This window comes from Mesocricetus auratus, unplaced genomic scaffold (assembly GCF_017639785.1).
Source record: "Mesocricetus auratus isolate SY011 unplaced genomic scaffold, BCM_Maur_2.0 Super-Scaffold_100676, whole genome shotgun sequence".
Taxonomy (NCBI): Eukaryota; Metazoa; Chordata; class Mammalia; order Rodentia; family Cricetidae; genus Mesocricetus; species Mesocricetus auratus.
This window is the reverse complement of record NW_024429266.1, coordinates 18,697,265-18,724,727: the sequence shown is the minus strand read 5'-3', so window position 1 is coordinate 18,724,727 and position 27,463 is coordinate 18,697,265. Positions and strand designations below refer to the sequence as shown.

The 27,463-nt window shown below is 39.0% G+C and overlaps 2 protein-coding genes across 2 annotated transcripts; both read left to right on the top strand.

Moving 5' to 3' along the window:
- The first annotated feature begins 14,515 nt into the window (after positions 1–14,515).
- On the top strand, positions 14,516–15,472 carry LOC101840297 (olfactory receptor 10X1). The gene has a single exon (XM_005078242.2). The coding sequence runs from the start codon at positions 14,516–14,518 to the stop codon at positions 15,470–15,472; it is 957 nt and encodes a 318-aa protein (XP_005078299.1).
- Positions 15,473–26,530: 11,058 nt separating this feature from the next.
- On the top strand, positions 26,531–27,463 carry LOC121136684 (olfactory receptor 10X1-like). Its single transcript, XM_040737435.1, has one exon. The coding sequence runs from the start codon at positions 26,531–26,533 to the stop codon at positions 27,461–27,463; it is 933 nt and encodes a 310-aa protein (XP_040593369.1).

Sequence of the window (27,463 nt, the reverse complement as noted above, 5' to 3'; positions counted from 1 at the left end):
TGGGAATGATAGTCCTGGTAATTCTGTTGATTCCTTCCACCATGCCAGTAGACGTCTAGCCTCTTTAGATGCAGGTGGTATGGCTTCTCTTCTCCTCTTACCTATTGGAAACACACATATAATAGAATCTCTTATGTATACTGTAATTACACTTTAGAAAATTATGTACTGCGTTAGACACAAGCATGTATACATAACATACATTGAAAGATGTCTAAGTACATGGAAGCAAATGTAAGAACACATGATTATATATATGTATGTATATATTTATATATAAAATTACATACTCAAATTCTTTATTACACATTTACCACACTGCAAGTACATTGTGCATTTATGTAATGAATGCACATATATTCACATATAAGCAAGTTTGAATATACATGCACCATGTATTCATTCATCCTGACCTTATACCTAAGACTATACATTTAAACAACCACAAATACATCCAGGCTGTGGTAGTACACATCTTTAATTCCAGCACTCAGGAGACAGAGGCAGACAGATCTCTGTGAGTTCAAGGCCAGCTTGATATACAAGAGCTAGTTCCAGGAAAGCTAGGGCTACATAGAGAAACCCTGTCTTGAAAATCAAACAAACAAAAAACAAACACAAACACAAATACATTGCCTATTTAAATGTTCAGTAGAGGTGGAAGGATTTGTGAATTTTTTGTAGATTAGGCAAGAAAGGCCAACAAAGGTAACTTTTTAAAAGTCAAACCAAGGCAGGACTAGAGAACAGATAAGCTGTGTTATAATTCAGCATTACTTTTTCACACTATGGTTACTCTCTACAGACACTGTGGGACAATTATATTTAATAAGTATAGATTAAGTATCTTGCTCAATATAAATTAATTGTACCTGAACAATTACCTCCTTCCAAGCCATTCTATCCTATGCAAATCCCTTCCCTGAGTGGAGCAGGCTTCTTTTTCATGTTACCAACACACTGAGCACTGAAGGAAGAATAGAGTACAGCCTATTGTGACCAGCCTTCAATAACCACTACATTCCCACCCCCAGATATGCTGTGAGTCCAGGCATGAATGAGAGCAGGCAATGTTAGGGGAGAAAAGGAGAGTCTTCACTCACATGAAGAAGATCACAGTGGGACAGAGTCCTCCTTTTTGGTAGTCATGTCTCAGGCAGCTCTCAGAAGACTGCTCTCTGTGAGTAAGACTTGAGGTCCATCTCAGAGGGTCCTGTTCTGAGAGTAGTGATGTGTCCCAGTGATACCAGGAAGCTTCCTTGGCAACTTTAGCCCCAGGTGGTGAATTGTATTGGCTTCTCTCCAAAGAGTTTCTCTCTTGGAGGGTTCTGTAGTCCCCATAGAGTGCTGTTTCAGGAAACACATCTAATTGTGCTTCTTATTGTCACTTGGGACTATCCTTCGGGAAAGCAGTAGAGGGAAATGCGAACAAAGAGAAGCTGAGATCATGATTCAAGTCACAACAATTCGTGTATCTAGTATGCAATAAATACATTATCTTCATAGACTAGATATCTTTTAAAACTGGACAGGGAAACTGAGTTCAGCAAAGTTGAAATGACTCATCCAAGATCCAAGTACTTGGGACTTGTGCTTTCAAATTCACAGAGAAAATGCGTAATTTGTAAAGCATGCTTATAAGAAAACAGGAACTGGCATTTTCTTACTGTGAACTGAGGAGTTTGTTGCAACTATTTCATAATGTATCCAGTCTCAAGACCATCGTGAAGATGAGCCTGATCTCTGAGGGTCAATATATTCCTTTATCCTCATCTTTCCCTTGTTAATGTCACTCTTTAAAAACAAATAACATCACCTATTTTTGTCTTCTTTCTTTTTTCTACAAATCTAAAATGTCTGTATCCAGATTTACATCTGCTTCCCACCCTTTGAATAGCATGAACCACCCCCCCAACATTCCCAAAGTCAGGATAGTTTCATCAGTGTATAAGACTGACATTATTAAAACACGTTTCTTCAGTATGTGCACCAGTGGTATACAGCTCTATTCTCTCGTGCAATGGAAACCATAATAACTGTGGTGACATGAGTTCAACAATAGAATTATTAAATTCTATTCTATGGATTAAATGGTTAATATGAATAAATGTTTAATTCCATTTTATGGATTTAGTGTAATACTTAAGGGTTACTATTGTCTCTATTTTTGAGAGAGACTAAGTCAAGGAGAAATTAAAGGCAATGCCTAAAATATGATTTCATGGTAATAAAACCAACTAGTGACACGGTAGGAAGAGGATTCAAGAAGTCACAATAAAAATACTGCCTTTCCTAAAAAATTCTTTCTACTTCAATACTATCCCTGATAACCTGCCACCAGTCATAAACACACAAAATATGGGAAATATTTTAAATAAAGTTAAGTATTAGTGTAAATGCAAGCTGTTTTCCTTGAATTATTGTTTTAGTTGGTGGTCTTTTTTTTTGGTGGTCTTTGAATTTTAGCATGCATTCCAAGTACCACCCAGTTAAAGTTATTATGGAATTTTTCTGGTAATATTTCTAGACATGAGTTTATAAACAAAATAAGAGGAAAAATGTTTCATTACGCATAGTGGTTTATATTTAACCAGTGTCCATCCATCACTTGAGCAATCCTCGTTCTTTTCTGTAACAAGTTCTCATGGGTGAGTTCCACACTCTTCCTTAGAGGAGGTTCTTTAGCATCTCTCTGCTGTTATTATGGCTTATCTTTATGTGTGTATGGGTGTATGTATGCTTGAGTGAATGGCATGTATGTGCAGGTGCTCAGGGAAGCCAGGAGAGGGCATCAAATTCTTTGGAACTACAGGTATGTGCAGTTGTGAGACCTCTAGAATGGGTGCTGACGACTAGTTTCTGGTCCTATATAAGCACTCTTCACGACCGAATCAAACCTGCTCTGCTCATTGTGCTGTGTGTAAGTAAAAACTGAACTTTAAAAGCATATTGATTTAGTAATGCAAAATGCACATAATAAAGTTCAACATGGTCTTCGTGCATCATAGTTGCACACTAAAGAGAGAATGGAGCTGGGCGGTGGTGGTGCACGCCTTTAATCCCAGCACTCGGGAGGCAGAGACAGGCGGATCTCTGTGAGTTCGAGGCCGGGCTGGACCGACAGCCTCCAAAACAATACAGAGAAACCCTGTCTCGTAAAACCAAAAGAGAGAGAGAGAGAGAGAGAGAGAGAGAGAGAGAGAGAGAGAGAGAGAGAGAATGGAATAAATGATTGCAGTTTAGAGACAATATGCATCGTAAAAATCACCTTGACTTAAGTTAGCATTTTGAATTTAAATGTAGCATCTATTTTAGAGTGAATCCTATCCTTGCTTGTAATTTTATGATGAGTTCGTTTCTAACTCAACCAAGTATTAGATTTGGCAGTGATGTGTCTTTAGTTTTCATAAATTTGATTCCAATGTGTATTAGGGTGCATTTATTTCTGTTTATGCATTTGAGATATACTCAGCAAGCAAGAAATGTCACCAAAGAAATGGGAGAATTAAAAACAGTGGCGGAAGGTTTCCTGGTTCATACTATGAGTGACTGCAAGCCTGATAATCACATCATGGCAATTAAGATCTTACTTAAATCTCTCACTTCCACTGGCACCACTCCATCAGGGGAAAATGGGAAATTAGAATTTCACTACCACTTGACCCAGAAGTCTAGTTTCCCACTCAGCCTCTGTTGGCACTGGGGATGGAAAGAGAAGTCTCTTGAGAGCTGGATTAGAATACAATTTCCAGTTCCCCATCGTGTTTCTGTTTACACCACCCTAGCCATCCAGGAAGAGTTCTTATGTAAAACTTCAAAAGCCTCCATTTCACCAGGCACCTCTGGGAGTGGAGAAATTACAACTCAGCTTGAGTCCTTCCAAGTTTAAGTGGAAATGCCAGTTTTCAGCCATGCCTGAAATCTGAGGGGAGATAGAGGAAATCAGGAGGGGAGATTATTACTTACCTGCAGGAATCTTGAGCACATAGTCAGTCACAGTTAACATTATTCCTTTAAGGGCCTCGTAACACTTTGTTACAGATTCAAATGGCCTTTTCTTGCCATAAATAAAAATGAGATAATAGTATTTTCGGTGGTGTTTGGTTGAAGTAAAACAGTTATCACCTGAAATTTCTTATGTTGGTAAGCTGCCAAATTTCTGATCTTCAGAAAAAGGCATCAGGACTTACAATCTTTAAAAAGAATATTCTTATCTATGTCTACTGGCATTTCTTGGTTGATAATTTCATCAGCTCCAAGACGGAATATATGAGGCAACCAAAAAAAGTTTCGGGAAGTTTTTCCTGTGATTTCCTTTCAGTTAGAGTCTGTGCCCTCCACTTCAACTTTCAGAGATGTTTAAAATTATGTTTTAGTATAAAACTGCTTTCAGTTGTACTAAGTAGGAGTCATGGATTAAATACTTTTTCCCTAGATGTGGAAATCATACTGGTCTCAGTTAGGTTTTCTAAAAATCACAAGGAGTTGTATAACTTGAATGAGTGATACCTATACTTATTATAGATAGGAAAATAGAGATAAATGCTAAAATATGTTATCCAATGAGGGAAAGCTAGAGAACTGACCAACCCTGCTACCCCTCAGGGGCAGCACCAGGGCCACTCCACCGAATGAATATTTGAACCTGTGAAGGGGAGGAACTTACAGATCCAAAACAGCAGCATCTCCATGAGAAAAACAACAGGATGCTAAAAAGGAGCCCCAGAGAGATCCCATTACCAGTGGTGAGATCAGGTATGTGTCAGGGGTGTCCCAGAATATAGGTCCAAGAGGACATTGTGCAAACTTTGGACATGAAGCTTGGATTGCCTTGGAAGTCCCAAGGTGTTCTAAGATGCCAGAGTCATGGGATACCTGCTGCAGACCAGGGGTGGAACCAGCCCAAGAGAAAGAAGTGTGTTTCAGTCAACAAATCTGAAAAGAGTTGGAGATATCTGAAGAACGTTTTGCATCAGACATGGAAATGCAGAATTTAGAGTTTTCCCTGCTGATTTTTGTTCTTGTTTTACTCTAGTATTTTCTTACTATGTTCCCTTTCTTCTCTTTTGGAATGGTAATATATATTCTGTGCCATGGTTTGTTGGAAGCACGTGATCTGCATATTTTATTTGATTTTACAGAGTTTACAGTTAAGAGATTGCTCTATATCTCAGAAGACACGTTGAATTTTAGACTTTTAAACATTATTGAGACTGTAATAAATTTCAGGGACTTTTGAAGATGGGCTTTTGAATATGGAGGCCAGGAATTGGAATTTGAATAAGAATGGCCTCCATAGGCTCATGCAATTAACTGCTTAGTCACCAGGGAATGTCACTATTTGAAAGGATTAGGATTGTCCCAGTTACAGTAACTGTGTCACTGTGGTTGGCCATGAGATTTCAATAGTCCCTCTAAGTCTAGCCTCTCTCTCTCTCAACCTATGGATCAGGATGCACCTCTTAGCTATTATTCCAGTGCCATCTGTGCCACCATGGCCCCACCATGTTGATAGATCATAAGGAATTACACCTCTGAAACTGTAAACAAGCCCCAACTAAATGCTTCCTTTTATGAGAGTTGCCTTGATCAGGGTGTTCCACAGTTCTCTTCTGCCCATTTATATTCCACTACCTTCAGTCTCCACTGCCTTAAAATTCCCCTAGATGACTCTTTACCTCTGTGAGTCCCCAAATGGAGGGTGGAGGATACATATCTGATGATTCAAAGCTAACATTCACAAATGACATTTTTTCCATATTTGAAGATTTTTTGTCATTTTTTATTTATTTTTCAGTTTAAATTTAGATAAGAAACAAGGTTGCTTCACAAGTCAGTTCCAGGTCTCTCTCCCTTTCCCTCCCCTCCTCCCGTGCCCTCCCCCAAACCCCCCCCATTATCCCCTCATCTCCCCAGGGAGGGTGAGGCCCTCCATGGGGGTGTCCATAGTCTGTCATTTCATAAAGGGCAGGGCCTAGACCCTTCCCCAAGAGTTCAGGGTGAGAGTGCAGCTCACATTGTTGGATGGGAGTCCAAAGTCCATGTGTATACTCGGGATGGGTACTGATCTGCTGCCCAAGGCTCAATAGATTACCTAGGCCTCTTCACTGACACCCAGATTCAGGGGGTCTTGATCAGTCCCATGCTGGCTTCCCAGACTGATGCCTGGGATTCAAGAGTTAACCTTTGTCAGGTCAGCTGTTTCTGGGGGGTTAAACCAGCCCAGTCTTAATCCATTTGGTCATCAGTCCTCCCTCTCTGTTACTGGCTTTCTTGAGTTCAGCTCAGTGCTTAGCCATGGGAGTCTGCCTCTTCTTCCATCAGCCACAGAATGAAGGTTGCGTTTCCCAGACTCTCTGGCCATGGGATTGTAGGCTGGTATTCCCCAGATCTATGTCTAAAATCCATATATGAGAGAGTACATGCCATGTTTCTCTTTTTGTGACTGGGTTACCTCACTCAGGATGGTTTCTTCTAGTGTCATGCATTTGCCTGCGAATCTCAGGATTCCATTGTTTTTTTCTGCTGAATAGTACTCCATTGTGTAAATGTACCACATTTTCTCTATCCACTCTGCAGTTGAGGGACATGACATTTTTTTAATGTGTGATTTTTGTCTTTCTGGATCTGAGTTACTTCACATAGAATGATTGTTTCAGACCAATCAATTTACCTGTATATATCATAATTTCTTTTTCCGTATCAGTTAATAATATTCCATTGTGCCACATTTTTATTATATATTCATGGGGTTTTTTGCATAGTTTTTATTTTAATTTTAAATAGCTTGTTTTACATGTCAATCCCAGTTCCCTCTCCCTCCCCTCCTCCCGCACTCCCCTTCCCCCCACCCTCCCACCCTATTGCCAAATCCTTCCACATAGGGGATATCTAGAGTCTGTCATTTCACTCTGGGTAGGGTCCAGGCACTCCCCTAAGAGTCCAGGCTGAGAGAGCATCCCTCTTTGTGCTATAGGCACACGATGACTGTTTGTATTCCAGGGATAGACACTGATCTACAGCTCAGGGCCCCATAGGTTGCCCAGGCCTTCTCGCTGACACTCACATTTGGGGGATCAGTCCCATGCTGGCCTCCCCACTGTCGCTCTGGGGTCCAAGAGCTCTCCCCTGTTCAGATCAGCTGTCTCTGCTGGTTTTGCCAGCCCATTCTTTGCCAATTTGCTCATCACTCCTCTCTCTCTCTGTCACTGGGTTCCTTGGGTTCAGTTCAGTGGTTAATTGTGTGTTTGCCTCTGCTTCCATCAGTCACAGGATGAAGGCTCCCGGATGGTTATAGACATCAAGTTCATTATCAGGAATGGGCATTCGAGGTGGTCTCTCCACTATTGCTTAGCTTGCCAATTGGTGTTATCCCTTTAGATCACTCGAGGTCACTCTGGTGCCTGATCTGTCTTCTATCCTATGATTCCCTCTTCCCCTATTCTACCCCCACCCACTCAACTTCCTGTTCCCCCATGACCAACTCTCTTCCTCTTCACCCCCTCTCTTCTTCCCAGCTCCCACTCCCCCCACCCCTCGCCGCATTCCCCATCCATTCAGAGGATCTTGTCTCAATACTCTTCTCTTGGGTACTATGCATATATGCATATCTTTTAGGTTCTTTCCTGTTTCCCAGACTCTCTATCAATGGAAGTGCAGACTGGCACTATCTTGATCCATGCCTAAAATCCATATATTAGTGAGTACATACCATGTTTGTCTTTTGGGGACTGGGTTACCTCACTCAGGATGGTTTCTTCCAATGCTATCCATTTACCTGCGAATTTCAAGATTCCATTGTTTTTTTCTGCTGAGTAATACTCCATTGTGTAAATGTACCACATTTTCTCTATCCACTCTTCAGTTGAGGGACATGACATTTTTTTAATGTGTGATTTTTGTCTTTCTGGATCTGAGTTACTTCACATAGAATGATTGTTTCAGACCAATCAATTTACCTGTATATATCATAATTTCTTTTTCCTTATCAGTTAATAATATTCCATTGTGCCACATTTTTATTATATATTCATGGTTTTTAAGGTTTATTTGTTTTTATGTGTCTTGTTATTTTATCTGGATGTATGTCTGTACACTACATGTGTGCAGTGCCTACAGAGGTCAGAAAAGGACATTGAATCCCTTTAGAACTGGAGCAACTGATTCTTAGGTACTGGGTTTTGAACTCAGTTCCTTTGTAATAGCAGTAAATGCTCTTAACCACTGGAAATTATGAATAGAGCAGCAATGAACATGAATGAGCAAGAGTATCTATACTAGCATGTACAATACTTTGGGTATATGCCCAGGAGTATCGTGTTAAATCTGTTTCTAGGTTTTAGAGAAAGTGTCACACTAATTTCCATGGTGGCTGTATCCATTAGCACTCTCACTAGCAATGGGTATTTTCTTCCCTTTCCCAAAATCTACACCAAAATTTGTGTTGGGGGCTGGGGGAAGTTGTTGTTTTAAATCTTAGCCATGAAATTCAAAATCTCAAAGCAGTTTTAAATTGCATTTTCCTAATGGCTAGGGACAATAAAAATGTTTTTAATGTCTCTCAGCTACTTTTATTTCATATTTGGAGAACTCTAGGCAAACTACCAAAACAATCTTAAAGATTCATTGCAATGCCCAACAGTATCCCAAAGCAATTCTCATTTTTAAAAAATCTCAAATTTAATACAGAAACAAAAAGACCCAGGGTTGTCAAAACAATCATGAGAAATAACAAAACTTTAGGAAGGATCACTATCCTAGATTTCATGTTATATTGTAGGATATAGTAATAAAAAACATGGCACTAGCATAAAACCAGACACAGTGATAAACTGAATAGAACTGAGGACCCACATATGAATCCACACTCAAACAGCCACCTGATTCATGACAAAAAAAAGCCAATGAACGCTGTGAAAAGATAGCATCTTCAACAAATGGTGCTGGTCAAACTAAATGGCTACATGCAGAAGAATGAAAGTGGATCCTTGTCTCTCATCTTGCATAAAACTCAACTCCAAATGGATCAAGGACCTCAACGTAAGACTTGGTATCCTGAGTCTGATAAAGAAGAAAGAAGCAAATAGGCTTAACCTCATTGACACAGTAAAGAACTTTCTGAACAGGCATTAAGACTAACAACTAATAAATAGGACAGAAAAGGAATAGGCTCTCATACCACAAAAGACACAATTACTCTAGTGAAGAGGCAGTCTGCAGAATGAAAAAAATGTTTATCAGCTTTGTATCTGAGAGAAGTTTTGTATCTAGTGTATACAAAGAAAAAAACAAAATATCAAGAAAGAAAACAATCCACATAACAATGGGTTACAAGCACCACTTTTTACACCGCATGGAAAAAGCAGAGATGTATCAATGGCACAAGCCAAGGGAGGGGAGTTCTGTGGATGAGAAGTAACTGAGATATTTATCTAATAGGACTATTGCTGAATGCAGGCTGGGATAATCAGACATCACCTGGAGGAAATGGGTAGATACGTTAATCGGATATTGGAGGTGATCAGATGGGAGAATTCTGCTAACCTGATATAGCAAGACTTTCTACAGCTGGCTTATTTAGGCCCAACGAAATTGGCTGTTGCTGTCTGGGGCCAAGGGAAAGGAAGTTCACTAAAGTTTTATTCGAAGCAGTATTCAAAGCAGAATCTGTGTCACAGAAAGAAAACTCAGTGAGCACTGGGTCCCAGTTTCCACTCGGGCTTCCTGCCACACAAAAGCACTGTTTGTGGGCATGATGAACTCTGCACGGTGCAAATCCCTGAGGATTTACAGCACTGTTTTAGAGGTTGTATGTTACTCAAAGCCCTATAACTAATGAGAGCAAATTATAAAGTTGCGGAGGAAAGTTTTCTTCCTTCTCTGATGAAAGACAACAGGGATCTCTGGGGTTCTCCTAACCATACCCATGCAACCTTCAAGAGCTGGGGGGCCAAGGCCTTTGATAATAATCACAACATCTCACAGTGGCAGAAAGCAAGACTCCACCTGAGGTCACTTAGTGGGTGGTGAGGGAAGAGCTCAGCAGACTTAATCACTTAACCTTCATGTCACACAACACTAGACTCACAGAAAGAGGAAAGCTGTGCAAACTCAGAAAACTTCATCCTTGCCACCTGCAGAAATTCAAATACAAAAGGAACAGTAACTTTTCTTAAGGTCACCAGACACTCAGCAATAGAAGTGAGAATCCAAACCCTTAGACAAGTGATTTTTATAACTCGGTTTTTTTTCTTATGCGTGGAGACAACAAATACTGACACCAAAACTGTGAAGAACATCTTCCAGAAGAATATACTTGGCTTTGGAACTTAATTAAATGAAAGGTAGGGAAAGTATTCTAGCTCTTCTGGCTATCTTCTATTCATCATTAATTATAACCACAGAAAGGAAGTATCTGTGAGACAGCACTGACTATGTCCCTCGTCATTATTTCTGTTTGCAATATGTAATTCTCTTGTTCAGAGATTGATAACCCAAACAAAACCTGGGACAGCTGATTTAGTGACAACTTCAGAAATATGAGGTGGAATCCAATAACTGGAGCTGGAGTTACAGGCATGTGTGAGCTGCATTATATAGGTACCAGAAACTGAGCTAGGGTCCTTAGGAAATGCAGCAAGTGTTCTTAACGGCTGAGTCATCTCTCCAGCTCCTCTTAAAAAACATATTACACTTTAGCCAATGCTGGCCTGGAACTTACTGCTTACCCCAGGCAGGTCTCAAACTGGTGTAAGTCTCTGCTTCAGCCTTTTGTGCGCTAAAATTACAGGATGACAGGCTTGAGCCACCACACCTGTGTTTGCAATTCAAAATGCTTCTAATGTTTATGACGACTTTGCAAACAATCCCATCCTATGATTTTGTTGGAAGTAATTATACAGGTATACGAGATATGAAATTAACTTGTGTATAAAATGTTATAGAAAAGTATGGGTTTTGTTCTAAAAACACTGAAACTAAATCATCATTTTTTGCTCATGTGTTATATTATTTAATAAAATAAGTTATTGCTCTTATTTTAGAATACATAGCACTGACTTTCTTACAGAGTTGCTACATAAAGCATGTGAGAGCTTAAGGGTATGTGAAATGTTCTACTGACTCCCATCAGTGTGAGTTTGAGTGACAGATTACAAAAGAAGAGAACTTTAGGGACCCAGCTTTTCTGAGTCCCTAACAGTGAAGGCCCAGAATGCTACAGGAAAGTAATCCTAAGGGTAAATGGACTAATACAGTGTAAGTAAATGTTGAGACTTCGAAGATTTAGAGTATACTCAATATGCTGAGGAGGCTTACACAAAAAAACACACAGGAAATGCCAGGGTTTCCCAAAATACAACCCTCTGTAAAATACCTATGGAGAGAACAGAAACTCCCTACCTTCCAACTGAGAAATGATTATTCACAGATTAAGAAGGTACTGAGATGACATGACAAAGGGAAAATAAAAGGAAAATTGCAGTATGTTGTTCATGCATGACATGGAAGGAATGATAATTGAAGCAGGGGTAAGAAGACAGACGAATCCAAGAAACATGGAAGGTGGAGTCCATAGGGTTGTGTATTATCACTGGAAACACTTATGTGTTTACATTATTTTTCTGTGCCTCTCTTGACAATGGTAAGGCAGTTTCTGCCATAAGAAGTTTACTTCTAGACTGAACTAAATCAAAGCAATCTGGAAACTTTGTATTCTACATGTCCAAAAACCATAGTACTGAAAAAGTTAAAACATACATTGTTTCTAGATTAGTCACTTTCTGATTCTTCACTTATCCATATAACACATGTTGGGAACTCTTGTCTTCTTAAAGTGTTCAGCAGTATCACTTTGAGAAATAGAGAAATGATGACTGTGGTCCCATTCTTGAAAGTAAAACAATGGGGAGTGGGAAGAAAGGGGAGCTAGAATCAAAATAGTGTGAATAGTTACAAATATGCTGCTTCCTGGATATAATTACATCCAAAGTAAGATAGTCTCAGCTGTCCTACACAGATCACACCTGCCTTGTGCACTTCATATGTGTGCAGTGAAGTGAGAAATCAATAAGCATTTGAAAGAATTTGGGGAAATGCAGACTCCATAAATGCTAGTTATCAAAAACGTTGACATGTGAGACAGGAAAATAACTCTGTATAATAGAAACGTGAATGTATTAGTTATAAAGACAGGCATCATGCTGTGGAAGTCAGGGGAGGATAAGATTAAATACATCAAAGTTACTGAAGAATACACACAGTGACTTCACAGCATGTTTCTTTTTTAATGATGATCTTAGCAAAATCTCATTACCTCCTGCACTGGGCTTACATAGTGAATCTGTCAGTATCACATGATCTAATCATTATTAATCCTGAGAATCCTGGGGTATTCTTTTTAATTCTTTTCTCATTTTTTAAAAAATTGTGTATATGTATGCAATGAAGGGTAATCATATCCATAACCCATTTCTAGGATCCAACTCCTCACACATAGATCTGAACACTGTCTCCCATCTTCCTTTTTTTTTCAAGACAGGGCTTCTCTGTGTAGCCTTGACTATCTTGTAACTCAGTCTGTAGATCAGGCTAGCCCCAGATTCGCAGAGACCTGCCTGCCTCTGCCTCCCCAGTGCTGGGATTAAAGGCATGCACCACCACTACCCGGCCTGTCTTCCTTTTTTGATAGTCCACTAAATTCAATTCCATCTACCCATATGTACATGGGTATAACCACTGGAGTATGGGAAACCTACCAGTGGCCAAATATTTAACAAAGGTTGATTTTTCCCTCTCCCTGAAACTGTCTACTGCCAATGGAAAATCAGAATGTAATCAGGTCTGGAGACCATCAGCCCTATATACTGAGATTTGGACTGACTTGATCTTGTGCATGTGTAATGCTCATGATTGGGGTCACCATATAATGGCCATATGACAGTCACTCAAAGGATTCTTCATTCAGTTCTTGCATTCTTCCTGCCTCCTCTTCTATGATATATCTAGAATCTTGATGGTGGGGAAATGCTAAATGTATATGCTGAGCTATTTTATGATAACTGACCACTTTCAAATTGAACATTTGGGATTTTTTAAAATAATTTTTATTTTACATCCCAGAAGCAGTCCCCGACCCTCATCTCCTAGTCCCTTTGCCACATTCCCCTCTCTTCAAAACCCTCAACCAACTCCCCTCCATATCTGCTTAGGAAAGGGTAGGTCTCCAGCAGCCAAACATTAGGCACAGTTCAGAGAATCCTGCAAAAGAAGAAGAAGGATTGTTAGGAGCTAGAGGAGTCAAGGGCACCACAAGAAAACTCACTGAATCTACTAACCTGGGCTCACAGAGATTGAACTGACAACCAAGGTGCCTGTATGGGACTAACCTAGGCTCTTTACGTACAGGATACAGTTGTATAGCTTGGTCAGCCATGTGGAACTCCTAACAGTGGGAACAGGGGTTTTCTCTGACTCTTTTACAGGTGGGGGACCTTATTCCTCATACTGGCTTGCCTCGCCCAGCCTTAACATATGGGGAGGTGATTAGTCTTACTGTAACTTGATATGCCATACTTTGTGGAATGATGGAATATTTTAGCTTCATACTCCCCTCTAAGTGTCAAAAGCAAAGCAACTTTGAAAGCATTTATTTAATAATTTAGGACCTAGGTGCCTTCTTCAAGAAGAAAAGATGACTTACTCTGTCCCTTCACTCTTCAGCATGTTCTTTTATTTTACATTGTGGTTTTCATGTTCGTGTGTGAGTATGATTTTTCTGCATATATGTGTGGGTGTGCATGAGTGTATATGTGCACGAAGGCCCAAAGTTGGCATTGAGTGTCTTCCTTTGCTATTCTCTACTTCACTCAGTGAGGCAGGGTCTCTGCTGAAGTCAGGGATTGCCAGCTCCAAATAGTCTGTACAGTCAGTTGCCCCAGGTACTCTGTCTCTGAATCGTCAATAATGGGGGTTCGAGTCCTTCCTTTCTCATTTATTTTACTTTAACGAAGGTTGGTTCTTCAAATGTATGCTGGCTTGTCCAGATTTTATTTGGGTGCTGTATTTTGAACTGCCATCCTCACCATTGTTCACCAAATGTGTTATCCACTGAGTAAGTCCCCCAGGCAGGAAACTCACTCAGTTTTTTTTTCAGTGTTGAGAGTTTTGTCCAAATATAGTTCAGCTAATGTATCTGAGCAACTTTCACCTGAATACCAGTTGGAGTATTTCACCAAAATTACATTACCAGCCAATAGAATACTTTAAATAGGTCAAAATGATCCCTCTGGACATAAGCATATCATTAATAATGTGTTGCTGAAGAAATGAATGAATAAGAAATCACATAATCTGCATACATGACTGAGTATAACTAAACTGAATGGAAAATTGATTGGATGTTGTAAGTCTGATAACTTCTCTTGTCCACACCAAGCACTTCATTTGAAAATATTAAAGAATAAGGAGGACTGAAGTTTTGTCTGTTCTTTGATTTTACATTTCAGGAACAGAAGCAATGGAGATCAACCAAACAATCCTGAAAGAATTCATTCTCATAGGCTTCTCTGCTTACCCACATGTACAGACCTTCCTCTTTGGGGTCTTCTTTTGCCTCTATATTCTCACTCTTGCAGGCAACCTCACCATCATGGGATTGACATATGTGGACAGATCTCTCCACACCCCTATGTACCTCTTCCTCAGTGCACTCTCCTTCTCTGAGACCTGCTACACCCTGACAATCATCCCCAAGATGCTGGTGGATCTGCTGAACCAGGACAGACGCATTTCAGTCGCAGGCTGTGGCCTGCAGATGTGCTTCTTCCTGGGCCTTGGTGGAACAAACTGCATCATTCTCACCTTGATGGGGTATGACCGCTTCCTGGCCATCTGCAACCCACTCAGATACCCTCTTCTTATGACCAATGTTGCATGTGGACAACTTGTGGCCTCTGCTTGGGCTGGAGGCTTCGTGGTTTCTTTTATACAAATTGCACTAACATTTAGAGTGTCTTTCTGTATACCCAACCTCATCAGACATTTCTTCTGCAACATGAGGGCAGTTGTGAGACTGTCCTGCATAGACAGTGGCCTCACAGAAGTCATTGTAACGCTTATGTCAATGGTAGGTTTAGTGGGTACATTCTTGCTCATCTCCTTGACTTATGTGTTCATCCTTTCTTCTGTCCTCAAGATCCCTTCAGCTGAGGGTAAGCAAAAGGCATTTTCCACCTGTGCCTCACACCTCACTGTGGTCATCATCCACTTCGGTTTTGCATCCATTGCTTATCTGAAGCCAGAAGCCTCCGGAGGAGATGACACGCTCATAGCAGTTCCTTATACCGTTATTACCCCTTTCCTCAGCCCCATCATATTCAGCCTCAGGAATAAGGACATGAAGAATGCTTTTAGAAAGATCGTGAGAAAGAAAGTAGTACTGAAAAATAACTTTGGGCTGTTGTTGCTGGTTTAGTGTATTGTTTCACTTCCTCTGGGAGTCAATGGAGCATTCACTCATTGACTTCTATGGAAAGATGAAATCCCAGAGCACATGACTGTGACTGTTACCTAACCTGTCCCAGGCATTTTCTAAGTGTGCCAGGAAGTTTTCAATCCTTCTTCTTTCCAATACTCTGAGAAGAATAATGTTACTGATAAGAAGATTCTGCCAATTTCTGGGCATTCTGTACCTCTCAGAAGTAAGGAGAGAGCAGAAGGGAAAGCAGCAGTATGACCATTGCAGTGAGATGTGTTCAATATGTAATGATGCAAATGGTAAACATCTCTGGAAAGATTGTAATGCACCAAGTTGGACTTCCCATGATAAAAGCCATTTCTAATATTAGATATTTATTGTAAAAAAAGCAGTTTTTTGTGAAAACATATGTATGTACACACTCATACACATAAAAACCCATTTGTTGAATATTCACCCCTACTGGTGACTATTTCATAATTCATTTTTTACTTTATTTTATTAAATCTCTTATAATTTCCAGTTTATTACAGTGTATTTTATCATACTCACCCTTCACCCCATTACTGATATAACAATAATATATTTAAGAGACTATTATTTCTCATTGACTTCTACCTTTGGAGAATAGAGGAAACCCTTCAACACCTTTCATGAAAATAAACAAGCTATTAGTAACTTCACATTTTATCATTTGGTGAAAGCAGAGTATAAAGAATGTGTTTCTGTCATCTCTGTGGTGAGAATATTCAAAAGCAAGTGCAAGTTGGTTATGTACAGTATTAAGATATTTGACCAAAAATTAACTTAGAAAAGATTTTAACAGAGTAAACAAGATGTAAAACAGGAAGCAGGATGAACATACATCATCTTTTTAAATTCTTTTTTTATTTTAGAAGCACTCTTATTTACATATTAACCCCCATTCCCTCACCCTCCCATCCTCCCATGCTCCCCACTGACCCCCCAACCAACCCCCCATACACCCCCAGAAATAGTGAGGCCCTCCACTGGGGATCATCAAAGTCTGTCACATAATTTTGGGCCCAGGCCCGCCTTCCTGTATCTGGGCTGCAATATTATCCCTCCATAGGGATACCATTGGCATAACAATAGACACTGAGGAAATTCAGAGAATCTTCAGGTCATATGTTGAAAACATGTACTCCCTAAAATTTGAAAATTTAAAGGAAATGGACAAATTTCTGGATAGAGATCACTTACCAAAATTAAATCAAGAACAGATAAGCAATTGAAGCAGACCTATAACCCCTAATGAAATAGATGCAATCATCAAAAGTCTCCCAATCAAAAAAAAGCCCAGGGTTAGATGGCTTCAGTGCAGAATTCTACCAGAAATTCAAAGAAATGCTAATACCAATACTCCTCAAAGTGTACCACACAATAGAAGCAGAAGGTTCTTTGCCAAACTCTTTTTACCAGGTTACAGTTACCTTGGTACCCTAATGAGGGAAGTTCTTCTGTGTATATGTTGTCTTATTGGCTGATCAATAAAGCACTGATGGCCAATAAGGAAGCAAGATAGATGAGACTAGGAGTTGAGGAGGATTCTGGGAAATGTAGTCAAGAGTAGGAGTCGCCATGTGATCCCAGGAGGAGAGGGCACAAGTCTGGAGTTCTTTGTAAGATATGACCTTATAAAAATATATATAAGTAATTATGGGTTAATAATTAAGTCAGAGCCAGCCATTATGAAACCATAGCAAATGGCCATACAGCTTCATAATTAATATAGTGTCTCGAGTGTTATTTGGGGCCAGACACAGCAGCAAAACCCAGGCAGCTGGTGGGAAAGAATACACATTACAGTACCCAACTCATAAAAAGACACAACTAAGACAGAGAACTACTTGCATGTAGGCAGGAGGTACATAGGCAGGAAGTACATTAGGATATAAGCTTGCCACTGATTGTACAAAGGCAGGAAGTGTGTAGCCTTGTGTATTTTGCCTTTATAAGCACCAGGCTAATGTAATTTGCTGCCATTCTCTGGTAATTCTGGGTATGGATCTGGCCAGTGTCCATCATCCTAATTGGTATTTAATCAAGTTTGCTTCAAATTTAGCTCAAAAATTGGGGTGGTGATCTTATTCTTGCCCAGTGGGATTAACAAAATGAAGCTGTGTCAGGAGGTATCTGAGAGCTTGTGAGAAAACGTCCAGTAAACAAGAGTCTTATAACCTTTGTTCCTCCATAATGTGGATTCATTCTTGGAATGTGCTTTTGTGCCCCTCTCCAGGTATAGTGAATAGAGGTCAGCTTACTTTAGCTTACCCATTGCCTTAGCCGTTATTGTTCAGAAAGATGTTTACGAGCACAAGTTGTCCACCATAATGTATACAGCCTAAACTCATGCAACCTTGTTCTTGTGACTGTATACAACTTGAACTCAAGTGGACTCTGCTTACATGGTCTTGCTTAACTCTCAAAATGTTCTCAGACTATAAATTGTCTGATACCCTGAATAAAGTGGCTATTGTATGAGACTTTACTCCCCCTAATTTTTAGGCTCCACTCTCCCAGGTTCATTCCTCCAAGTAGAGTGGTGAAAATGCTGTGAATACATTTTCTTACCCTGCAGTTTACCTTTTCATTACAAAAACTAATCTTTGATTTCTTAGAATCTACTATAAATATTCTTTCTAGTTCTGGTACAATGCAAGCCTTCAAATATTTTAATTTCCTTAGTATTATGTAAATATGCCATTCAATTAAATTGTCTTTTAAATCAAGCAGAGTTTAATTTTAATTTATATAAACAGTATTTATATTTGCCCACATATTTATCATTATTTCAATTTTTGTTGCATCATACAACTCTGGGACCACATCAGCAGTGATTTCATTCTTTATTAAATTGACTAAATGATGTATGGAAAAAAAAGACAGAGAACTACAGACCAATATCATTCGTGAACATTGATGCAAAAATACTCAATAAAATATAGGCCAATCGAACCAAGAACACATCAAAAGAAATCATCCACCATGATCAAGTAAGTTTCATCCCAGGAATGCAGAGATAGTTCAACATACAAAAATCTATCAATGAATCCACCATATAAACAAACCACAAAAGAAAAGCCACATGATCATCTCACTAGATGCTGAAAAAGCCTTTGACAAATCCAATATCCCTTCATGATAAAGGTCCTGGAGAGATCAGGGATAACAGGAACATACCTGAACATAATAAAAGCAATATACAGTAAACCAACGGCCAACATCAAACTAAATGGACATAAACTCAATGAGATTCCTCTAAAATCAGGAACAAGACAAGGATGTCCACTCTCTCCATGTCTCTTCAATATTGTACTTGAAGTTGTAACTAGAGCAATAAGACAACAAAAGGAGATAAAGGGGATACAAATTGGAAAGGAAGAAGTCAAACTTTCACTATTTGCAGATGATATGATAGTTTACATAATTGACCTGAAGAATTCTACCAGGGAACTCCTACAACTAATAAACACCTTCAGCAAAGTGACAGAATACAAGATTAACTTAAAAAATCAGTAACCCTACTATATAAAGAAGATGAATGGGCTGAGAAATAAATCAGAGACACATCACCATTTACAATAGCCATAAACAACATAAAATATCTTGGGGTAACGCTAGCCAAACAAGTGAAAGACCTGTATATCGAGAATTTTGAGTCTTTAAAGAAAGAAAGACGATAACAGAAAATGGAAAGATCTCCCATTCTCTTGGATAGGTAGGATCAACATAGTAAAACTGGCAATCTTACCAAAAGCAATCTACTGATTCAATGCAATCACCATCAAAATACTGGCACAATTCTTCACAGACCTTGAAAGAACAATAATCAACTTTATATGGAAAAACAAAAGACCCAGGATAGCCAAAACAAACATGTACAATAAAGGAACTTCCAGAGGCATCACTATCCCTGACTTCAAGCTCTATTATATAGATATAGACCAGATATCAAACTATATTATAGAGCAATAGTAACAAAATAGGATGCCTTAGGCATATAGATCAATGGAACAAAATATAAGACCCAAATATGATTGCATGTAATTTCAGCCATCTGGTATTTGAAAAAAGAGGATAAAAAATATATACTGGAGGAAAAACAGCATCTTCAACAAATGCTACTGGGAAAACTGGATATCCACATGCAGAAGAATAAAAATAGATCCATATGTATCATCCCACACAAAAGTTAATTACAAATGAATCAAAAATTTCAAAGTAAAATTTCAAACACTGACACTTATAGAAGAAAACACGGGCAAATTTTCCTGCAAAATATAGGAGTGGAAAGTAACTTTATGAATAGGGTTGAATTCACTCAGGAAATAAAGCCAGCATTTGACAACTGGGACATCAAACAGTGAAGGAAAGAATCTATTCAGTGAAACAGAAATACATAGAGTAGAAGATAATCTTTGCCAGATATACATCCAATAGAGAACTAGTATCCAGAATATATAAAGAATTCAAAACACTAAGAATTAGGAAAGTAAATAGTTCGGTTAAAGTGCTCTCTCTCTCTCTCTCTCTCTCTCTCTCTCTCTCTCTCTCTCTCTCTCTCTCTCTCTCTCTCTCTCTCTCTCTCTCTGTGTGTGTGTGTGTGTGTGTGTGTGTGTGTGTACATGTATGCACACACGCTACTGACATGGGGGTAAATTCTCAAAATAAGGAATAAAAATTGTTATGATATTTGTTTTAATGTGGTCAACATCCTTGGCATCCAGGGAAACTCGAGTTAAAATTCCTTAGAGATTTTGTCTTACTCTAGTTAGAATGATAATGTCAAGAAAACAACTGGCAAGTGATGATAAGGCTATAAGCAAGTTGAACCCTCATTCACTGTTTCGGGCACTAGACTGATGCAGTCCCTATGACAATCAGTATGAATACTCCAAAAGCTAAAAATAGATCCACCTATACCCAAAGAACTCAACATCCTGCAACAGAGAAAGCTCAGCCATGTTCATTCATGCTCTATTCATAATTGCAAGAAATGGAAGCAGCCTCAATAGCCTTCAATGGATGAAGTGATGGCTAAGTGTATACATATAATTTTACTTAGCTTAGCCATCCACATAGTCATTTAGTAGAGCCACACTGTTAAAGTTTCATTTAACTAGTGAATGATAATGCTGAATGCACTTTCAAGGACTTAATTTTGTGTTTTTAAAGTCTTGTCATAAAGTTTGGTTCAAGGAAGCATTTTTGCCTATGAAAGTGAACTCAATTAGTCTTAGTTTTCTAACTCTCATTTAGGCTTCCTGCCAAAACAAAATTTACAGGCAGCAGAAAGTTTTTAATGTGAATGGTGAATTCTGCACACCTTAAACCCCCAAGGATTTGCAGAAGTGTTTTAAAGATCACATGTTCTACAAAGCCCTATAACTAATGAGAGCAAATTATAAAGTTGGGAGGAAAGTTTTCTTCCTTCTCTGATGAAAGACAACAGGGATCTCCGGGGCTCTCCTAACCAGTCCCATGCAAACCTCAAGAGCTGGGGAGCCCTGGCCTTTGTTAACAATCACAACATCTCACAGTGGCAGAAAGCAAGACTCCACCTGAGGTCACTTAGTAGGTGGTGAGGGATGAGCTCAGCAGACTTAATCACTTAACCCTGATATCACACAACTCTAGAGTCACAGAAAGAGGAAAGTTGTGCAAACTCAGAAAACTCTGTCCTTGCAAACTGCAGAAATTCAAATACAAAAGGAACAGCAACTTTTCTTAAGGTCATCAGACACTCAGCATTAGAAGTGATTGCTATAACTCAGTTCTTATTTCTTTTGCATGAAGAGCAACGCATGTTTCCGCAAAAACGATGAAGAATATTGTTCAGATTTTACCAGCGACAGTGACTTGCTTTGTAACCAAATGAAGTAACAAGGTAGGAAACTACTCACATCTTGTGAGTTTCTTTTATTAATAACGAATTGTTGTCACTCACTCATCAGTCCTCTTTGAAGCTGGAAAAATATGTTTCTTTTGTCCAAAGATCAGTAACACAAATTAAAATGGGAATAAGTTAATTAGAGAAAGATGAAGCTGAGATGGAATCCAACAGCCACATCCTAATTCAGACTATGCCTATGGTAGAAATAAAATCTGGAAACCATACAACGTCTAGCACATCTTTAGGTAATATGACCAGTTAATGAAAGTCTTTCATTCTTTACACTGAAAAATATTTCAAAATGTTTCTCTCTCTCTCTCTCTCTCTCTCTCTCTCTCTCTCTCTCTCTCTCTCTCTCTGTGTGTGTGTGTGTGTGTGTGTGTTCATTCCATGGGCATGTGGCTTGCCCAGAGGAAGCCAGTAGTAAGAATCAGATCCTCTGAAGCACGAGTTTACAGACATTTGTGAGCTGCATGACATGGATGGTAGGAACAGAACTCTGTTGCCTGGGAATAAGAGCAAATGCTCACAAGCACAGAGCAATCTATCAAGTCACCAGTCACAGTAATAAAAGAAAGACAGGGTTTCACACTGCAGTGCTTTCCAGCCATCCTATCCTGGGATTCACAGTGTGATCCAACCTGTCATTGGACTCATGCAACCCTCCTGCATTGATTTCCTGTGTTCTATGATTCAGGCACATATTATTATGCCTGGCTTTTTGTCTCAAAGCTCTTCTAAAATTAATAACATTGCAAACAACACCCATCCCCTGATTGTGTTGGAAGGGAATTATACCTGTTGAATGAAACCCAACATTTACTTGTACATTGTATGCTATAGAGAAATCACAGGGTTTGTTCTAAACACACAAGAAACTGAAACAAATTCTTGTTGTATTAATGTGCTCTGTTATATCTTTGATACAATAATTTAACCGTTTTGGTTTCAAATACTTAGAATTGACTTACTTATACAGTTCTATAAAGTTAAAGTTTAAGAGCATTGGTTTGTTAGATGTTCTACTGATGGGAGAAATGAGTTTCCTTGTATTAGGGAAAACAGAAGGACCCTAGTAGGTCTTAATCTTCCTTGTGGGAGTGGGGTAAAAGCTCAGAATATTACAGAAAACTAATTACTGGTAACTGGAACAATTACCCTTAAATAAATTTTGAAATCAGGAAGAATCACAGTGAATTTGACATTAAGAAGGTTTACACCAAATGACTAACAAGGAAGCCCAGAGTTTCCTAAAATACAATCCCCAATACCATAGCCTCAGAAAAGAACTGAGAAATGATTAGATAGAATAAAATATAATAAGACAATATGACTAAAGAAAACTGGAAGTGCAAAAAAAAAAGGAAAATTAGAGCATGTCGTTCGTGCATGGCTGGAAATGAATAATGCTCCAAACAGGTCTAAGAGAATAGAGGAATCAAAGAAACCTGTAAGATCGAGTCCATGGGGGTCATATAATATGTTTGGAATAGCTTATGTATCTACATTGTTTTCCATGCCCCTTCTGACAATGGCATGACGTATTCACCATAAGAATGGAATTCTGTATTCTACAGTTTCAAAACTCACATTACTGACAAAGTAAACCGGACACTGTTTCTAGATTGGTCACTTTTTGATTCTTTTTTTAAAGATGCACTCATTTTTGTATCATTTTATTTTTTAAGATTTATTTATTTATATGTATGCAATGTTCTGCCTGCAGACCAGAAGAAGGAACCAGATATCATTACAAATAGTTGTGAGTTACCATATGGTTGTTGGGAAATTGAACTCGGGACCTCTGGAAGAGTAGTTAGGGCTCTTAACCTCTGAGCCATCTCTCCAGTCCACTTTCTGATTCTTAACTTGTTCATAAAGCATGTATTGGGAATTGGTGTCTTATTAAAGTGTCACCTTGAGAAATGCAGAAATAATGACCATAGTCACATTCTTGAAAGGAAAACGCTAGGGAGTGGAAAAAATGGGGACAAAACAGTGTTATTCCAGTTAGTAATATGCCAGTTCCTAGATATAACTATTTCCAATGTAAGATAATCTCAGTTGTCCTACACACATCACAGCTGCCCTGTGCACTTCATATTTATTCAGGGAAGTGAGAAATCGATAAACATTTGAAAGAATTCAGGGAAATATAGACTCCATAAATGCCAGTTATCAAATATGTTGACACAGGAGACAAGAAAGATGTCTCTGCCTACTATGAAGTTGGATGTCTTAATTATGTAGACAGGCATCATGTTGTGGCTCACAGGAAATGAGAGTAAATAGGTGAAGAGTCACTAAAGAATCCACACAGTGACTTTACAACATTTGTCTTTGGGCATAGCTTGCCATTAAGAAAATGGGCATAATCTCAGTTGCCTCCTGGTTCAAGTTTACATATAGAGTCTTTATCAATTGGTCTTACACCTCTAGCTAATTATGTGAATCCTAACAATCCTGGGATGTCCTAATGCCCACTCTTCTCTCCCCTCAAAATATCAAAGGGAAAGTGTGTTTTGTTTTAATTTCTTTTGATGTTTTAGTGCCTGTTTGTCATCCTCAAGAAGGAATGATGCTTTCAGGTTGTTCCAACAATTTCAAATCGTTATCCAAGCTTCATCCTAAAATTACCAGGAAATAGCTTTAATATTTCCTTAACAGATATAGGATTATGAATTATGTAGGGATGACTATGTTAGACATCTCTGCCTTTTTTGGTATATTTGTTAACTTGACACAAACTTACATGTACATGGGAAGACTTGTAATTGAGAAAAATGTCTCTACAAGACTGGCCTGTAGGTAAGTCTATTAAACATTTTCTTGGTTACTGATAGGTGTAGCACCCTTTGGCACCTTGTTGTTGATGGCATAAGAAAGCAGGGTGATCAAGCCATAGAAAACAAGCCTGTAAACTTCACTACTCCTTGATCTCTTCTGTGGTTTCTACCTTGACTTCCTTTCCTGCATTTCCTTCATGATACACTGAGCTGGAAAATGAGATAAACATTTTCTTTTGTGTTGTTTCTAGGGCATGGTCTTTATCGAAGCAAGGATAATCAAACTAAGACAACCACTTTAGCATGTTTTCATTTACTCAACTTAATTTGGTTGACATGTATGGTATGTTGACTGTTGTAATTGTACAAGTATGTGGTATATTTTATGTTTTTTGCTTCAACGTGTATGGTGTGGTATGTGTGTTATGTGTGTGTGTGTGTGTGGTATGTTGTGTGTTGCATATGCCCATTTATGTGATATGTTGTGTGTTGTATGTATACATGTATGTGGTGGGTTATATGTTGTACATGTATGTGGTATGTTTGTTGCGTTGTGCATGGTTGTGGTATGTTGTGTGTTGTATGTATGTGTGTAGTATGTTGACATATCTGTGGACACATATGTGTGCATCCATGTGGCTATCTAGAGTTGACACTATCTTTATCCATTGCTCTATGTTTATTGTAAAAGGATATCTGTTGGACCAAGAGCTCACTAATTCCAAATGGTACCATTAGACAACTGTCTTCATGATCCCTGTCTCTGACTCCTGAATACTGGGAGAGCAGACAACCAGCAATTCCTGTCTAACCTGCATGTGGGTGCTGGAATCTGAACTCAAGTCTTCATATCTATGAGGCAAATGACTTATCCACTGAGCTATTTCCCCAGACCCCAGACTCAGTCAGCACAGTTCAGTGTTGAGAGTCTTATCCAAAGGTGGCTCCATTAATGTGTTGGAGTCTCCGTCTTCTCATCAGTTGCAGTATCTCATCTCATTGTCATTCCATGAGCAGTCAGTACAAATCTCTTTTGAGGTAAATTACTTTCCTTTTATTTTCATTTATGTATTCCAAACATTTTTCTTTATTCTTATTAATGTTTACTGTTAGAGAATTTCCATAAACATGTACATATACTATTTTGATCAAACCCCCTGTCATTCATCATTACTTCTCCCTTCCAACAGCTGTCAGTTGCCACTAGCTTCTCAGCTAAAGAAGGGACTTTTTGTGTACTACCCTGTCCATGCTGGAGTTTTGGTTTACAAACTTGTGCTTGCAGTCACAGTCACTATGAGGTTATATCTAGCAAATACTTTTTTTTTGCTATACACATCTCCAACCTACAACTCTCAAAATCTTATATCTCACTCCTCTTCAGTGACCCCTGAGTCCTCTGGTGAAGCAGTGTGACATAGATGCCCCAATTAGAGCTAAGCATGCCTCGGACTCTAACTCTTTGCTTATTTACCAGTCTTTGTATTAACCATCATCTGTGACAATAAGAAACTTCTCTGAGGGTTGAGAGATACACTAACCTATGAGTATAAAGACAAGAACTTAGGGAGAGTCAATTACTGTTCTTATGTGCAAGAATAGTAGTGTTAGAGTCTCCTTTATTATCTATAACTTGTCCTGTCAATGGTTTTGGGTCCAGGTAATGGTACCAGGCATAAGTTTCATCTAGTGAAGCAGAATTTAAATCCAATTAGAAAGTTAACTGGTTACTCCACAACCTTGATGCACTATTACAATAATGGGAATATCTTCAAGGCAAGCCATTATTGTGTTCACAAGAATTGATGGCTTTCCTCCATGGTTGTGTAAATAGAACTTTCTAGCACTCTAAGACTTAGTTAACACTAATGCATGTTCCAGATAAGTATTTATCTTGATTTCCCCAAATCATATGACTTAATTATGTGGTGTCTTTAACAATAGGGTCTTACCACCTATTTCTGGATGTTCACCAAGAGCAATGGCAATAGCCTTAAATGTTTTGGTGATCTATAGGATCCTAGGAACCAACAATTCAAGAGATATCACCCATATATAGCATTAGAATTTTTAATTGATAGTCAACCTTCTTTAAAGCCAGAAGAAACAAACATTCTGGTGATATAGTAAGTCATAATTAAGATATTGTTGAAGACATAAATGAATGCACAATTATGAAACCACATCATCTACATATATGGTTGAGCATGAATAAACTGAATGGAAAATTGATTGGATATTGTAAGTCTGATAACTTCTCTTATCCACACCATGCATTACATTTGAAAATATTAAAGAATAAAGAAGATTGAAAGTTGTCTGCTTCTCTTTCACATTTCAGGAACAGAAGCAATGGAGATAAACCAAACAATCCTGAAGGAATTCATTCTCCTAGGCTTCTCTGCTTACCCACATGTACAGACCTTCCTCTTTGGGGTCTTCTTTTGCCTCTATATTCTCACTCTTGCAGGCAACCTCGCCATCATGGGATTGACATGTGTGGACAGATCTCTCCACACCCCTATGTACCTCTTCCTCAGTGCACTCTCCTTCTCTGAGACCTGCTACACCCTGACAATCATCCCCAAGATGCTGGTGGATCTGCTGAACCAGGACAGACGCATTTCAGTCGCAGGCTGTGGCCTGCAGATGTGCTTCTTCCTGGGCCTTGGTGGAACAAACTGCATCATTCTCACCTTGATGGGGTATGACCGCTTCCTGGCCATCTGCAACCCACTCAGATACCCTCTTCTAATGACCAATGTTGCATGTGGACAACTTGTGGCCTCTGCTTGGGCTGGAGGCTTTTTGATTTCTCTAATAGAGACTGCACTGATATTCAGGGTATCTTTCTGTATACCCAACCTCATCAGACACTTTTTCTGCCATATGAGAGCCGTTGTGAGACTGTCCTGTATAGAGAGTGGCCTCACAGAGTTCATTGTAACACTAATGTCAGTGTCAGGTTTGCTGGGTACATTCTTGCTCATCTCCTTGACTTATGTGTTCATCCTTTCTTCTGTCCTCAAGATCCCTTCAGCTGAGGGTAAGCAAAAGGCATTTTCCACCTGTGCCTCACACCTCACTGTGGTCATCATCCACTTCGGTTTTGCATCTATTGTTTATCTGAAGCCAGAAGCCTCCGGAGGAGATGACACGCTCATTGCAGTTCCTTATACCGTTATTACACCTTTCCTCAGCCCCATCATATTCAGCCTCAGGAATAAGGATATGAAGAATGCTTTTAGAAAGATCATGAGAAAGACAGTAATATTTAAAAAATAA

What these genes read in the sequence shown, in the direction of transcription:
- LOC101840297 (XM_005078242.2), top strand. Translation starts at nt 14,516, where the DNA reads ATGGAGATCAACCAAACAATCCTGAAAGAATTCATTCTCATAGGCTTC.
- LOC121136684 (XM_040737435.1), top strand. Translation starts at nt 26,531, where the DNA reads ATGGAGATAAACCAAACAATCCTGAAGGAATTCATTCTCCTAGGCTTC.